Source organism: Onychostoma macrolepis, chromosome 18, assembly GCF_012432095.1.
Source record: "Onychostoma macrolepis isolate SWU-2019 chromosome 18, ASM1243209v1, whole genome shotgun sequence".
NCBI lineage: Eukaryota > Metazoa > Chordata > Actinopteri > Cypriniformes > Cyprinidae > Onychostoma > Onychostoma macrolepis.
In genome coordinates this window covers 33,785,828-33,799,646 of record NC_081172.1, presented here as the reverse complement: position 1 = coordinate 33,799,646, position 13,819 = coordinate 33,785,828, and the positions used below count along the sequence as shown (strand labels likewise).

At 42.8% G+C, this 13,819-nt stretch overlaps 1 protein-coding gene across 1 annotated transcript in view; it reads right to left on the bottom strand.

Moving 5' to 3' along the window:
- Positions 1-13,819, bottom strand: part of ppfia1 (PTPRF interacting protein alpha 1) — a 41,401-nt gene that overhangs the window by 9,687 nt on the left and 17,895 nt on the right. The window contains 11 exon segments of the mRNA XM_058750871.1: positions 815-990; positions 1,425-1,451; positions 1,581-1,643; positions 2,550-2,750; positions 4,465-4,546; positions 6,324-6,420; positions 7,358-7,527; positions 7,624-7,748; positions 8,700-8,729; positions 10,729-10,945; positions 11,797-12,020. Coding sequence (XP_058606854.1) covers positions 815-990; positions 1,425-1,451; positions 1,581-1,643; positions 2,550-2,750; positions 4,465-4,546; positions 6,324-6,420; positions 7,358-7,527; positions 7,624-7,748; positions 8,700-8,729; positions 10,729-10,945; positions 11,797-12,020 — 1,412 coding nt within the window.

Here is a 13,819-nt window from a genome sequence, read left to right as displayed (position 1 = left end):
GCCCACAGCAGACGTCTCATGTGAGCGCGTCCACACCTCGCACAGGTATGAAGCGGTTATTTACCGGTGATGACGTAACCTCATCCGGGAGTGCTTCTGTGTTCTGGATGAGCTGTGAATGTGTGAGTGCTTCATGTACAGCAGAACAGAGCTTTCACAGCGCTTCCATATCACCATGCATCACGATTATATCAGATGTATTTTGTGCATTTTTATTAAATTATATAAGCAGGCTACTCTTTAAAATAATTAAACAAAACAAAATTAAGAATTTAACTAAATATAGCTTCAAAACACACAAGCGAATATAAAGTAATAAAGCGGGAGCAAGACGATTAGAAGTGATCAAAAAGCACGTTCTGGAAGTTTACAGACGATCGTAGTTCTGGGTTTTTCTGCTTTGCTCAGCATTACTGCTGCTTGATTATTACTGATGAGATCACACAGCGCGTCACACTAATGCACAGATCTGTTTCCACACATCAGATGTTGTGTCCTGCTCTGAAAACAGCTTCGGGACAAACACACGCGCGGCGCTGTGGAAGTCTGTCGGTGCACGAGTGCCGTGAATCTGAGACGTACCGCGCTCCACGCGGCAGAAACGGAAGCATATCTGAAGTAAAACACTGAAATGACAGCGAATGGAAGCACATTCAAGCAATGCACACGTCTCTCGGTATATTCTGTGATGGAGCCCGGCGCGGCTCTCTCTAGCGCACGCACCTGCTTTATTTGATATTTCATGACTGGGAAAAATACGTCTGGAACCCAGACTGTGGTCAGTGACACACACACGGCGCTGCTGGTGACTGACCTGTGGAAGCTGTCCACCATTTTGAGCTGACTGCGCAGGTCTTTTTTGGTCAGATGATCCAGCATACGAGCGTCTACCAGCGACTCCATGAAGTAGCTGCGGTACTGAGGTAAACCGAGGCTGGGCAGCCAGTCGTTCCCGATCCACTCGTGGTTCATGTCGCCGTAGGCCAGAGTCTGAGCGTCAACACACACACATTCAGTCAGAACACTACTTCAACATGATACTAAAAACACAAAACCACCACCTCAAAACATGACAATAACCTCAGCGTTGAGTTCATAAAGAAGAGTCATTACTCAGACTGATCACAAACACATTAGATCCTGTCTTAAGAAGTGGTCCAGAAACACACGGGGGTCTGAACGAATGGTTTCAGAGATAAAGACCAGCAGATGCTGCCGAAACATGAAGAAGAACTGCAGTGGATCTCACAAACCCATCAAAACAGACACATCCAGCTCACATCTCAGCCCACAGCCTCAAACAAAACCACTGGGGTTCCTGCTCAACATCTTAATGGCATGCATTTCCCCAAAACGAAGTACTGGTGAAGTGAAATGTGAGCTGAAGGTGTTCCTTCACAGAAGAGAAAGACAGAGGTTCAAACCTGGGCCCAGCTGCCCTCCTCATCCTCCTGGTGTTAGCAGGTTAGCATGTGGAGCGAGAGGAGAGTCAGTCGCAGAAATCACACACAACGTGATACAGTAAATCATGCAGACGCCTGCAGCGAGCAGCGAAGCACATTAGCGTTAGCGTGACTGACCGTGGGCGGCGTGGCGGCCAAACTCTCCATCTCCTCGTGCGTGAGCCAGACATTTCCAGAAGACTACAGAGATCCGTGAGTGAGGAGCACGTGAGGAAAGACGGAGTGACAGAAGACATTAGGAGAGCAGAAGAATCTGTTATTGAGCTGCAGGAACATTAGTAAAAGCGATCAAAGCATCCCATCAGGTGTTAATGTGAGGCATGCGAGAGAGAGAGAGAGAGAGCAGACACGTACTACGGTAAAATCAAGATTTACCACGCTTCTGCGGTTTACCAATAACAGGATTTCACATCGAGACGCTGCAATGTTAGTGAGGTAAAGAATCACAAACAACCCTCAGATGATCTGCAGAAAAATCATGGGGTTTTTTTCTGGCAAAATGTTATTTAAAAACGTGATTTTAAAAAACACAAATTGCAGGAGTGTTGTGGTTTATACGGCTGCAAATTTGGCTGAAAGTTTATCAATACGGCTATAAATTATAGTAATAATGACGCTATTAATAATTATCATTACTACTACTACTACTACTATTAAATAAAACTACACAAATTACTACAACAGAAACAAAATAAGAAATATTACAAATATATATATAAAAAAAAAATTGTATTTAAGAAAAAAAAGAGATTTACATTGCTAGTGTAAAATTATAATATTAATATTTAGGTCTTAATTTAATTTTCAACAAACTGTCGTTTTGACGGAAAACTGCAGGAAGCCTTTGAATCTGCTCTTTTGTAGATCTGTGAAGATGGTGGGTTCACGATGTGTTCCCAAACGCATGCTGATCAGATCAGACGATCCTTCACCAGCTGATAATCACACGCACTGGTTTTATTTGGATTAATCACGCAGCTCTACACAACATTAGCCTGCTTCAGTTTCTTCTAGACTGATCTGAGACCTGAAGCTCCCAGGGTCCGCAGATATTAGAGGCGTGTGTGATGGATCAGTGTCTCCTACCGTTCTGGAGGTAGGTGGCGCTGAAGGGCTGGTGAGCGACATGATCTCCTGAATGGCGAGGCGTAGTTTGAGGCGGTGGAGAGGGTTGCTGATGCCGATCTCGCGCTGGATCTCGGTGTCGGACAGCGCAGACATGATGGCACCGCTCTTCACGTTAGCACGGCACGCCGCTACGTACCACGCAGGCATCCCGACCCACAGCTGAGAGAAAACAACAACAACAACAACAACAACAACACGGGTCAATGAGAGCCACGAGTCATTACAAACACTTGAGCTTTCACCTCATCAGCCTCTCCCTGTGCCACATACAAACCAAACCACAACTGCGTTCTCCTCACGAACTACCAGAACTCGTCACACACACACACACACACACACACACACACAGACACACACACACAGACACACACACACACAGACACAGACACACGCACACAGACACACGCACACAGACACACACACACACACACACGCACACAGACACACGCACACAGGCACACGCACACACACACACACGCACACACACACACAGGCACACACACACACGCAGGCACACACACACGCAGGCACACAGACACACGCACACAGACACACGCACACAGACACACGCACACAGACACACGCACACAGACACACGCACACAGACACACGCACACAGACACACGCACACAGACAGACAGACAGACAGACAGACAGACAGACAGACAGACAGACAGACACACACACACACACACAGACAGACAGACAGACAGACACACACACACACACACACACACACAGACAGACACACACAGACAGACAGACACAGACAGACAGACACAGACACACACACACAGACAGACACACAGACAGACACACAGACACAGACACACACAGACACACACACACACACACACACACACGTTTGTTTTTGTGAAAAGTGGGGACTCTCCATAGGCGTAATGGTTTTTATACTGTACTTACTGTATGTGCTATTGTCCTACACCAACCCTACACCTAAACCTACCCCTTACAGGAGACTGTCTGCTATTTCAGATTTTCAATACACTCCATTCTGTGTGATTTATAAGCGTTTTGAAAAGTGGGACATGGGTTAGTGTCCTGAAAAGTCACCTTCTGCTTGTAATAAGGGAGGTTTCTACACTCTTTGAATGGAGTTGTACTCCTAATCTGAAGCTGAATGTCCTAAAAACAAAGGAAGTGGTGTTTGATATCCGACGGAGGATATCATTGTTTATTAAAGGTCAGGACACTGAAAATGTTCAATGTTTTAAGTTTCTCGGGGCTACCATCTCTGCAATGCTAAAGTGGGACAACCTAAGAGGCATTATTAAAAAAATCCCATCAAAGGCTTCTTTCTTAAGACAGCTTAAAAACTTTGGCGTATTTAAAGTTGGTATGTTCAGCTTTTATAGATCCGTCAATGAAAGCGTGCTGACTTTCTCACTTACAGTGTGGTTTGGTAGCAGAGGAGTCAGATTAGTACCGTAGCTCAGGCTGCCTCGAAAATGACTGGTTGTGATGTTCCAGCTATTGATGAGATCTATCTACCCCTCACACCTCTTCCTTCAGGCAGACGCCTCGGAGCTATTAAAACCAAGTCCACACATTTTCTGAACAGCACTTACTGTAGGATTGCGCATGCGCTGAAATCCTATCTATGCATCTGCATCTCATTCTTTGTAACTGATAAGACATGTGCACTTATGAATTTTAATGTTATTATTATTGTCGATGAGCTCACCAAGCAAATTCTGAACAACTAGTTTGTTATGGCAATAAATGCATACACGAGCAGCTGTTACTGCCACTGTTGTGCCATTTCACAGCTGCAATGATCTGCTACTGCATGTGCAATGTTTTCCAGATGATGCAGGACTGACACAACGGTGTAATTCAGCTGTATTCGTACCTCGAGCCACACCACCACCGTGGGCCCGTCCCACTGAGCGAAGGGCAGACCCTGCCGACAGGCTTCCTCCAGCAACTCGTGTCTGCAAACACACAGAAAACCTCATGAGCACGCATGCAGAGCACGGTTTAACATGTCAGACTGATTCAGACACAGTATGGAGGTGAGAGCCGAGAAACAGAGAAAGCATCCAGACTTCACTTCCACCATCAACAACCTGGGAATCAGATCCTTATACTGCATCCTAACTTTCCAAACCATCTCAAGACCAATGCTATTCAACACTTGTTAACCACTTCATTTATTCCTTTTTAAATGATAATTTTTTTTTCTCTATTTTTGGGTGAACCGTCTCTTTTTGTCAGGATAGAGGGTGTTTGCACACTGGCACAAATATTCCTCACAAACTCATTTACTTCATTCTTCTCTAAACAAGATGTTTGGAAACGTTTCATGACAAACTGCAGAGAAAGCAGCAGTAAACCTTCTGAAGGCAATGCAGAAGCACCTCACTCTCAGGTCTGTTGATTCTTTTTGCACAGCATTACGTTACGCTGCTACTGAAGTATTGAGATGAAGGGAGAAGGCAGATAAACATGCATCAGACCATGCTGAAGAATGAAGAGGAATAAACCACAGTCCGAACGAGGCCAGACCCATAATGCACTTCAGCAGAGGAGACGCTTCTAACGAAAGCTGGCGGCTGACTGGAGACGAGGTGCACCCAAACGACTAGCTTCTGTCCGAATAAACACGAGCGTCTAAAGAAATAATTCAATTATTCCCTTCAAGTCTTTGCTGCGTGTTTCAAAGCGAAGCTGGCTCCTCGTTCAGACGGTGTTTCCGCGTCTCAGAACGGCTCCGTTCACACTGACTGAATGCAGTCGCCTCCTTTATTACACGTGCTGCGAGTTTAGTTCTGCTTTATTTCAGCTGCTGATGATTACAGCGTTTCACTGGATTTGTACCGAGACGTGTTTTCACTGAAGCTGAAGTTTTCCTTCAAAATAAAAGCTTCAAGTGCAGCATTAATTGCTGACAGCGAGCGGTTTAAACACAGTCCAAAATCTAAATCTCTTTCAAGTGTTGATATTAGGAAAGAAGTATAGTAATTTCCCTACTGTAGTGTAAAGCAAAAATAATATACTCATTTTCAGTTATTTTACAGTGCAACTGTTTTACAATATATGGCTACTACTGTCATTTTTGTTATTATTATTGTAATCTAACTTGATTGGCTTTCTGAAACACCAGCGTGAACGTAATTTAGACTCGGAATAAAAAGAGGGTTGCAGCTCTTAATTTTGAACTCTCAAAGTGCATTAGATAGAATAATTAAACTTTAAAATGTACAAAAAGTTTCATTTTTTCTAATTCTTCAAGTCTTTTTTTTTTTTCTCCAAATAATCGCAATAGATATTGTATCTGGGACTTCATATGGCGATATCATTGTATCGTGAGATTTTGATACGGTCACGTCCCCAATCCCAGCACAAGCCTTCCTCGGGTTAGCGAGCAGCCGCAGCGGGGAGAGCGTGTTTGTTAGTAGAGCTCCAGCACATCACAGCAAGCCTGAGACGTGCACGGGTGTTCTACCCATCATGCTTCAGGACGGAGTGCGGTCACTTACCCTGACTTTGGGCTATGAAAGAGTGTGTGAGAAGAGAGGAGGGAAAACAAGCGTGATGAGCCACTGAGAGACTGATGGGAAGCGAGACATGAATCACAACAGATCACATTTCACAGTGAACAGAACTAAACCAGGTGGCGCTGTGACTGAACAGTGAAGCAGAGATGATGGCGGGAAAACATGATGAACCGGACTCATTTCTACTTCCTGTTTTAGACGTGTCACTCACTTCTTCTGCAGTTTTCGGTTCTTCTCTGCAGGGCCGCCCAGTTTTCCGAGCGTCATGGCGTCCTGTGCACTTCCTCCATCAGGCGTAGCTGCCAGCGCTGCTCCACACAAACAAACATCGATCAGAGGAACACGAGGCTACGCTAGCACCATCACATCTGCTTGCTCTCACTCCCGCGGTCCGATCACAAACACTCCGCACCCCGTCTGCACCTGTATTTAGCTCTGCGTGTAAACGTTTCAACTACTGTATATGATGTCTGGTAAAAGCAGTGGTCCTGATAACCCCAAGTATCTGTTTTTTTTAAACAGGCCAAAATGTATTATTCTTAAATTGTGCTTCACATGCACGTAATCGATGACAGAGCGCGTGTGTCTAATATAATTCAGTATTTTTCTTAGCTAAGCAGAATCATGAATATTTCTGTTCCGGTGTGCATTAGTACAAATCCAAGATTATTCAAGTTCAACCTTGATACTTTAATACCAAAGATGTCATTTTATGAATAGAACTTGGCAACACTTTATAATAAGGCTCTATTTGTTAATATCAGTTAAACTAAGAATGCTTCTAAAGCGTTTTTAATCTTAATGTTAACTTCAACATTTACTTACACGTTATTAAAATCTTTATTTTAACAGACCTAAGCTAATAATAACAATGAACAGATTTATTGTTATTAATGTTAAGATGAATAAATACTGCAAAAAATGAATAAAATGTTGATCACTGTTAGTTAAAGCATTAATGTTAACTAATGCGACCTTATTGTGAAGTGCTACCTGGTACTTTTTGTTAGTCTTTATTGTCTATCATGTTTCTTAACAGCAATCATTTTTAAAATCCCATTTTTATTTTGGCTTTCTTATCAAGTATAACGCGAGTATCATTATCTCATCACGTTCTCATTACTTCAACATCTTTAATTTAAATGAAGATAAAAGCAGAAAAGCTAATTCTAACAGTGCAAAATAAGGCTTTGAAGTCTGATGTGTTCTGGTGAAGTGTGTGACGAGGCGTGGATGATGGCGCACCTGGCCCCGGAGACTCTTTCCCCACCGGACCGGCTCGGCCCTTCTCTTTCTTGGCGAACAGCCGGCCGATGGAGGACTTGATGCTCTTCTTCTTGGCTCCTTTGTTGAGCGAGTCCTGACTGCTGTTGCTGCTGCTGGGATTGCTGCCCGCTCCGTCCTGCAGCCCGGCGCTGGACACACACACACACACACACACACACACACGCGTCACAGCTCTGCTCCTGTATTAACGCTCATCATTATAATGCTGTCGGCGTGTGGCTGACCCCCGTATGTCTCGGATGTCCTCGTGGCTGGCGGTGTGCAGCGCTCCTTTATGGAGTCTCGTGGAGGACGGTGTGGACGGAGGAGACGTCTCGCATCTGATCGTGGCTTTATCGTCTTGTGCGCACTAAACACAAACACAAGCACTTTAAACAGCAGCATTAAACACGTGTGCACCAGGACTGATACAACAGGATCTGTAGCCAACTTTCAATTTGATAAAAATGTTTGTTTCTTTCTAAAATGTAAGGTATAAAATAATGAAGTAGACATCAGTCTATGGGAGTGTTGTGTGTTCTGCCATCATTCAGTCTCCCTCACATCGTTTCAAACCTGCATGACTGACTTTCTTCTGTGGAACGCAAAAAATAAAAAGTGTTGCTGTTGAACTCCAATCGACTTTCATCATATCTTTTATGTTCCACATTAGAAAGTACGTTTGGAAACAAGTTTCAGGGGAAGAAATGACGACAAGTGAACGGTCCATGCAATGCAGCTGTGAACCATCAGACTCATCTATGCATGCAAGTCTTCTTCAGTACACAAAAATGTCCCATAATGCTTTTTATTTTAAAATATATATATATATATACAGATTTGTAAAATAATGATTCTTCAAATAATTTTTTACTAAGCAGGGCTGGGTGGTACGCTGAGATAGGGCTGCGAAAGCTTTCAGGTTTTTTTCTGCAACTCTAACGATGGATGAAATATCTGAATGTGATCAGCAGTGGATTGTAAGAAAGAGGCGGAGTTTAAGTGGATCACATGATTTCACTGGCAGATCAAGGTCAAAAAAAATGACTAAATAAAAAAAGGAAATAAATGCATGATGAATCACTCACAACGAGAGATCGAGAAAATGCTTTTAGAAAACTGAGGGAATTTTCAGGAAGGTTTTGGTCAAAGCGCCCAGCCCTGCTTCTCTCTAATAACTGTACATCATGTGTGTCTGGGATGCGTGTATCTCTGTGCGACACATGCGTGTAACGCAGACCTCTACATGCTAACATGAACAGAACAGCTACTTCTTCAAGATTCAGATGTTACAGATGCGGCTGCAGTTTCTCTAGATTACCTTCCTACGATGCTTCCGCAAATCGCTAGGCTGTAGGAAGCGCAAGCAAATGGAGAAAGACAAGAAACAGGAAGTTAGCAGCATTTCATATATAAGCACATAAGCAGGTGAACAGCAGCCTAGAAGCAGAAAGATTTAGAGGCACTCAAACACACAGAAGCATGAGAGCATCATCGCTGGGGTCGTGCAGGGAAGAGGATCACACACACACACACACACACACACACAGAGAGACGACCATTCACTCTGGACGTTCACACCACGCACGATAACGATAAAGATATAGTTCTAAAAATCACCACCGCTATAACGGCACGGAGAAGCGATATCACTTTCAGAACGATTTTGTCCAGCTGATGAACGATACAAACATTGACAGCCAATCAGAATCAGGCCTGATATAACGAGCTGGAGAATTTAAAGCACTTACGGACGATATCGTTCGCTTGTATCGTTATCGTTATCGTTCTTGGTGTGAACAAGGCTTAACACTTTCATTTCACTGATGACATTTTTGAACTTCACTGAAACTCTACCACACGACTGCAACACATTAAATACATAAATATAACTGTAAATTAATATATAAATCTATAAATTAGCTGTGCTAAATCACATGGAACAGAATGAAGCTGTTATATTATGGGGAAAAAGGGAATAAATGTGTTAATAAATGCAATAAAGGTTTTAATCTGTGGAAGTGCTCTGTGAAGAGCACCAAAGGTTTCTATCGACGTGTTTTTGAAGCATTGCAACCAATCACAGGCAAATCTGCCGAGCGTGAACAATGCAGTCTATTACGGGCGCTTTCTGCTGTCTATTCCTGGAGTTTATTACGTGTGTTGTTTATGAAGCAAGTAGTTTGATTATAGATTTGATGATCTAGCTGATTTCTGTGCGTCACGTGATGCTGATGTAAAACACATGAACATCTTCGAGCGCTGTGTGCTTCAATGTCTTTCTACGGTCATTATTTGGTTATTTGTATTAGTGCTGAATGACAAATCATCAAGACTTAATGGCATCATTTAAAACTAAATATTAATTCATAAATGAAGACCGAGCCGAGCGTTCATCAGCTACTGAATCACAGCTAGTGACGACGTTCATCTGAATAAAGCTGGAGTCCAGAGTAAAGAGGCGTTTAGCCTGATCTTATCAAGGTCTAATTGCTCATTTCCTCGTTGGCTCATCGAGGGAATGGAGCAGGAAGTCCTTCAGTAAACTTCCTGTACAGCTTCCAAGGTCAAGGGTTTTATTTTTGAAAAGCACACAATCATTCGGTCAGTTGTGGGCAATACCTGCACAAACACGGGAGCACAGGTCAGCAGAGGACTGCTGTACACTACACCCCGCAGGACACACGGCTCAGAGTAATGCTGGACACACACACACACACACACACACACACACACACACACACACACACACACACACATTACTACACAACGCTCCCCACACACACACACACATTACTACACAACGCTCCCCACACACACACACACACACATTACTACACAACGCTCCCCACACACACACACACTACACAACGCTCCCCACACACACACACACATTACTACACAACGCTCCCCACACACACACACACACACACACATTACTACTGGCGCTCCCCACACACACACACATTACTACAACGCTCCCCACACACACACACACACATTACACAACGCTCCCCACACACATTACTACACAACGCTCCCCACACACACACACACATTACTACAACGCTCCCCACACACACACACACACACACACACACACACACACACACATTACTACACACACACACACACACACACACACACACACACACACACACATTACTACACAACGCTCCCCACACACACACACACACACACACACACACACACACAACGCCCACACACACACACACACACACACACACTACACACACACACACACACACACACACACACACACACACACACACACACACACACACACACACACAACGCTCCACACACATACACGTGAACAGCAGGCTCACCAGGGTCATGACCCCCATGCGGTCCAGCTCTCGGCTGGGGCTGTGTGAGGGCCGGCGGGGCGTGGAGTGACCGGATCCGGGCGGAGAGGAGCTGTGGAAGGAGGGCTGGAGGGACGTCATGGAGCGGAAGCGGGCGCCCAGATCATCTCCGCTGCCCACACGGCTCTCGATCTCCTCGGCTCTCAGTGCGGTGCTCTCCTTCTCCTCCTGGATCATCCTGCAGCCGCACACACACACACACACACACACACACACGTCATCAACACGGACAGCAGCGCACAGGCCACGCAGAATCGTCTCAGGACGCAGCAGCCAGTCGCTAACGGTACTTCCATGCACTAATTTCATCAGTCTGAATGAATCCAAGCTGATTTCACATTCTGTTTATATGAACTCGAAATGCTGCAATTTGATTCACATATTCATTTACGTGTGAATGAATTTACATTTTTACTATTAAAATTAAAACAAAAAGAATTGTGATTATTCCTTAAAAAATAAAAAGTTTTAATAATTTCAGCAGTAGTACATTCTACTGAACAATACTAGGCTAATATATTTCTGGCACAACGTCTTCAAGTTAAACTGAACTTTTATTTTGACGGGTTGCCGTGAACACCTTTTAAGTTTCTGAGTGTATATGATATAGTTTCTCTCAAATGAAATGGTAAAATGCTCGTGAAGTCACTCTCAGAGCAGTTCATGTATTTAGACGGCAGACGCTGAAATCAGGAGAGCGTCACGCTTCAGTATGTGTGTAGTAAACAAAACCGCGCGTCTGCGCCATTCATTCACACAGAGACACGCAGAACATAAAGAACTCATATTTAAATAGTTTTTTTGCGGCTTAAGATTTACAGACACTGGTCCATATCACGATTTGATTTAAGTGTAATGACATACTTTTGATTAATTCATCCAAAGTATGATAAATCCTCTGACATTCTGCGTTAAACTATACTGCACAATACTACATCAGTCTTGTGGAAAGCTCATACGGTGGCAGTCCTAGTTAGCATCCAAACCCGGGCCGTCAGTGAGAGCAGTGAGGGACTGTGGGAAGTGTACCGTATCTCGTTGTTAATGGCGTCCAGCTGCTCCTGCAGCATCAGGGCGAGCGTCTGAGCGTCTGCCTGACCAGCAGGAGACAGCAGGTCCATGGAGCTGAAGACCGTCTCTCTGTCGTCCTCCACGTCTGACATGTCCATGTCGCTCTCAAACGCGTGAGCCACGTTAGCCAGAACACTAGCCTGCTGCAGACGATCCCACTCCTGCTCGTCCAGCGTCTGCACCTGACCACACCACACACATCAATCACGCTGACCACAACTTACACATCTTAAAATTACATCCATTATTTTAAGATTAAAAAAAAGCAAGACATAATGCATCAATTTTCCTATTATATAGGATATAAATAAGCTATTATTATTATTTTATTAAATTAAATATGAATCATGTTTATTATATTAACTAAAACATTACTTGAATAAAATAAAATATTTCAGCAAGGCAACATTTTAATTATTTATACTATTTTATACTAAAATTATTTATACTATTTTAATTAAAATGGAAAGGGAAAATATAAAAATAAAGAACCAATTCAATATATTAAAAACTACAACAGTATCTCAGTGATAATAAAATATCACTGTCTGTGTAGATCATCCATGTAATAAAACATTTAAAAATAAAAATTTACTAAAGGGATACTCCACCCCAAAATGAAAATGGTCATTAATCACTCACCCCATGTCGTTCCAAACCCGTAAAAGCTTCATTCGTCTTCGGAACACAAGCACGCCTCAGATGACGCAAGCGGCGTGACCTACTGACGTGGAGGCAGCGTACACCATAAACAGCGTTTACGTCACGCGTCATCCGAGGCAGAACTCAGGCTAGTGAACTCATGCACGCGAGGAGCAGAAAAAGTTGATATTTTGGGTTTTTTTGCGCACGAAAGAAGTGTTCTCATCGCATCATAAAATTCAGATTGCACGTCTGGTGGCAGATGGACTGCTTTGACTGTTTTTCATACGTTTATGGACCGTGACTCTGCAGTCGATGGGACAGACACAAGCCTCCCGGTTTTCATCTAAAATATATTAAATTGTGTTCCGAAGACGAACGAAGCTTTTACGGGTTTGGAACGACATGGGGTGAGTGATTAATGACCATTTTCATTTTGGGGTGGAGTAACCCTTTAAAATCACTGGACTATTAAAAAAACAAAAATAAATAAATAAAAAACTAAATCAATAAGACGTTTCGGTATCCATCCAAACACCTTCCTCAATTGTAAAAACAAAGTAAGCCTGGCCAATATATCCACACAAGTCACATGATCAACAGGCCTGTAGAGGTCACATGACTACTAGTTTCAGTGTGTAATATGATCTCTCCATGCAGCGTCGTGATAGACATCGAAACATCTTGTTGATTTTTTTAATAGTTCAGTGATTTTTATTTATTTTTTTATAACCCAGTCAAACCAAAAATTATTCAGACAGCAGATATAATTTTTGATATTTTTTTACTAGTGGGTGCAGGACACTATAGTTCATTTATGTAAGCGAGGATAGCAAAATAAAAGTAAACTGTGACATATTATACTCAATAATTCTTCATACAGTGAACTAACAGTAAAATTGATCAAAATTAAGGACCAAAAATGATTCAGACACTCTGACCGGAGCATGTTTTGCTCAAGTGTTGCTAATGCAACCTTCTTCCACACAGACTGAACAGAATGAAGCATTGCTTGGTAATTAAATTAAATTTGAGTTAAATTGGTTTTATCTAATTGTGTTCTTAACTTTAACAGCTGACAGCTATTCAACCCAATTCATTACATACCTTTCTGTCAAAGTTATCTGACTTTATCAGTTCGTTCTGACGCAGTTTAACTCTGAGTTCTTGTCATATTTTATTACCATTTTCTAAATAGAATAAAGAGATAATGTGATAAATGTTGAAAGTGTCAGAATAAATTCTGATTTGACTGTATATTTATTAGATGTCTAAGCCCATTATGTTTATATGTGACTGAACACGTGAGGATCAGAACTCACTTCTCCACCGTGAATAA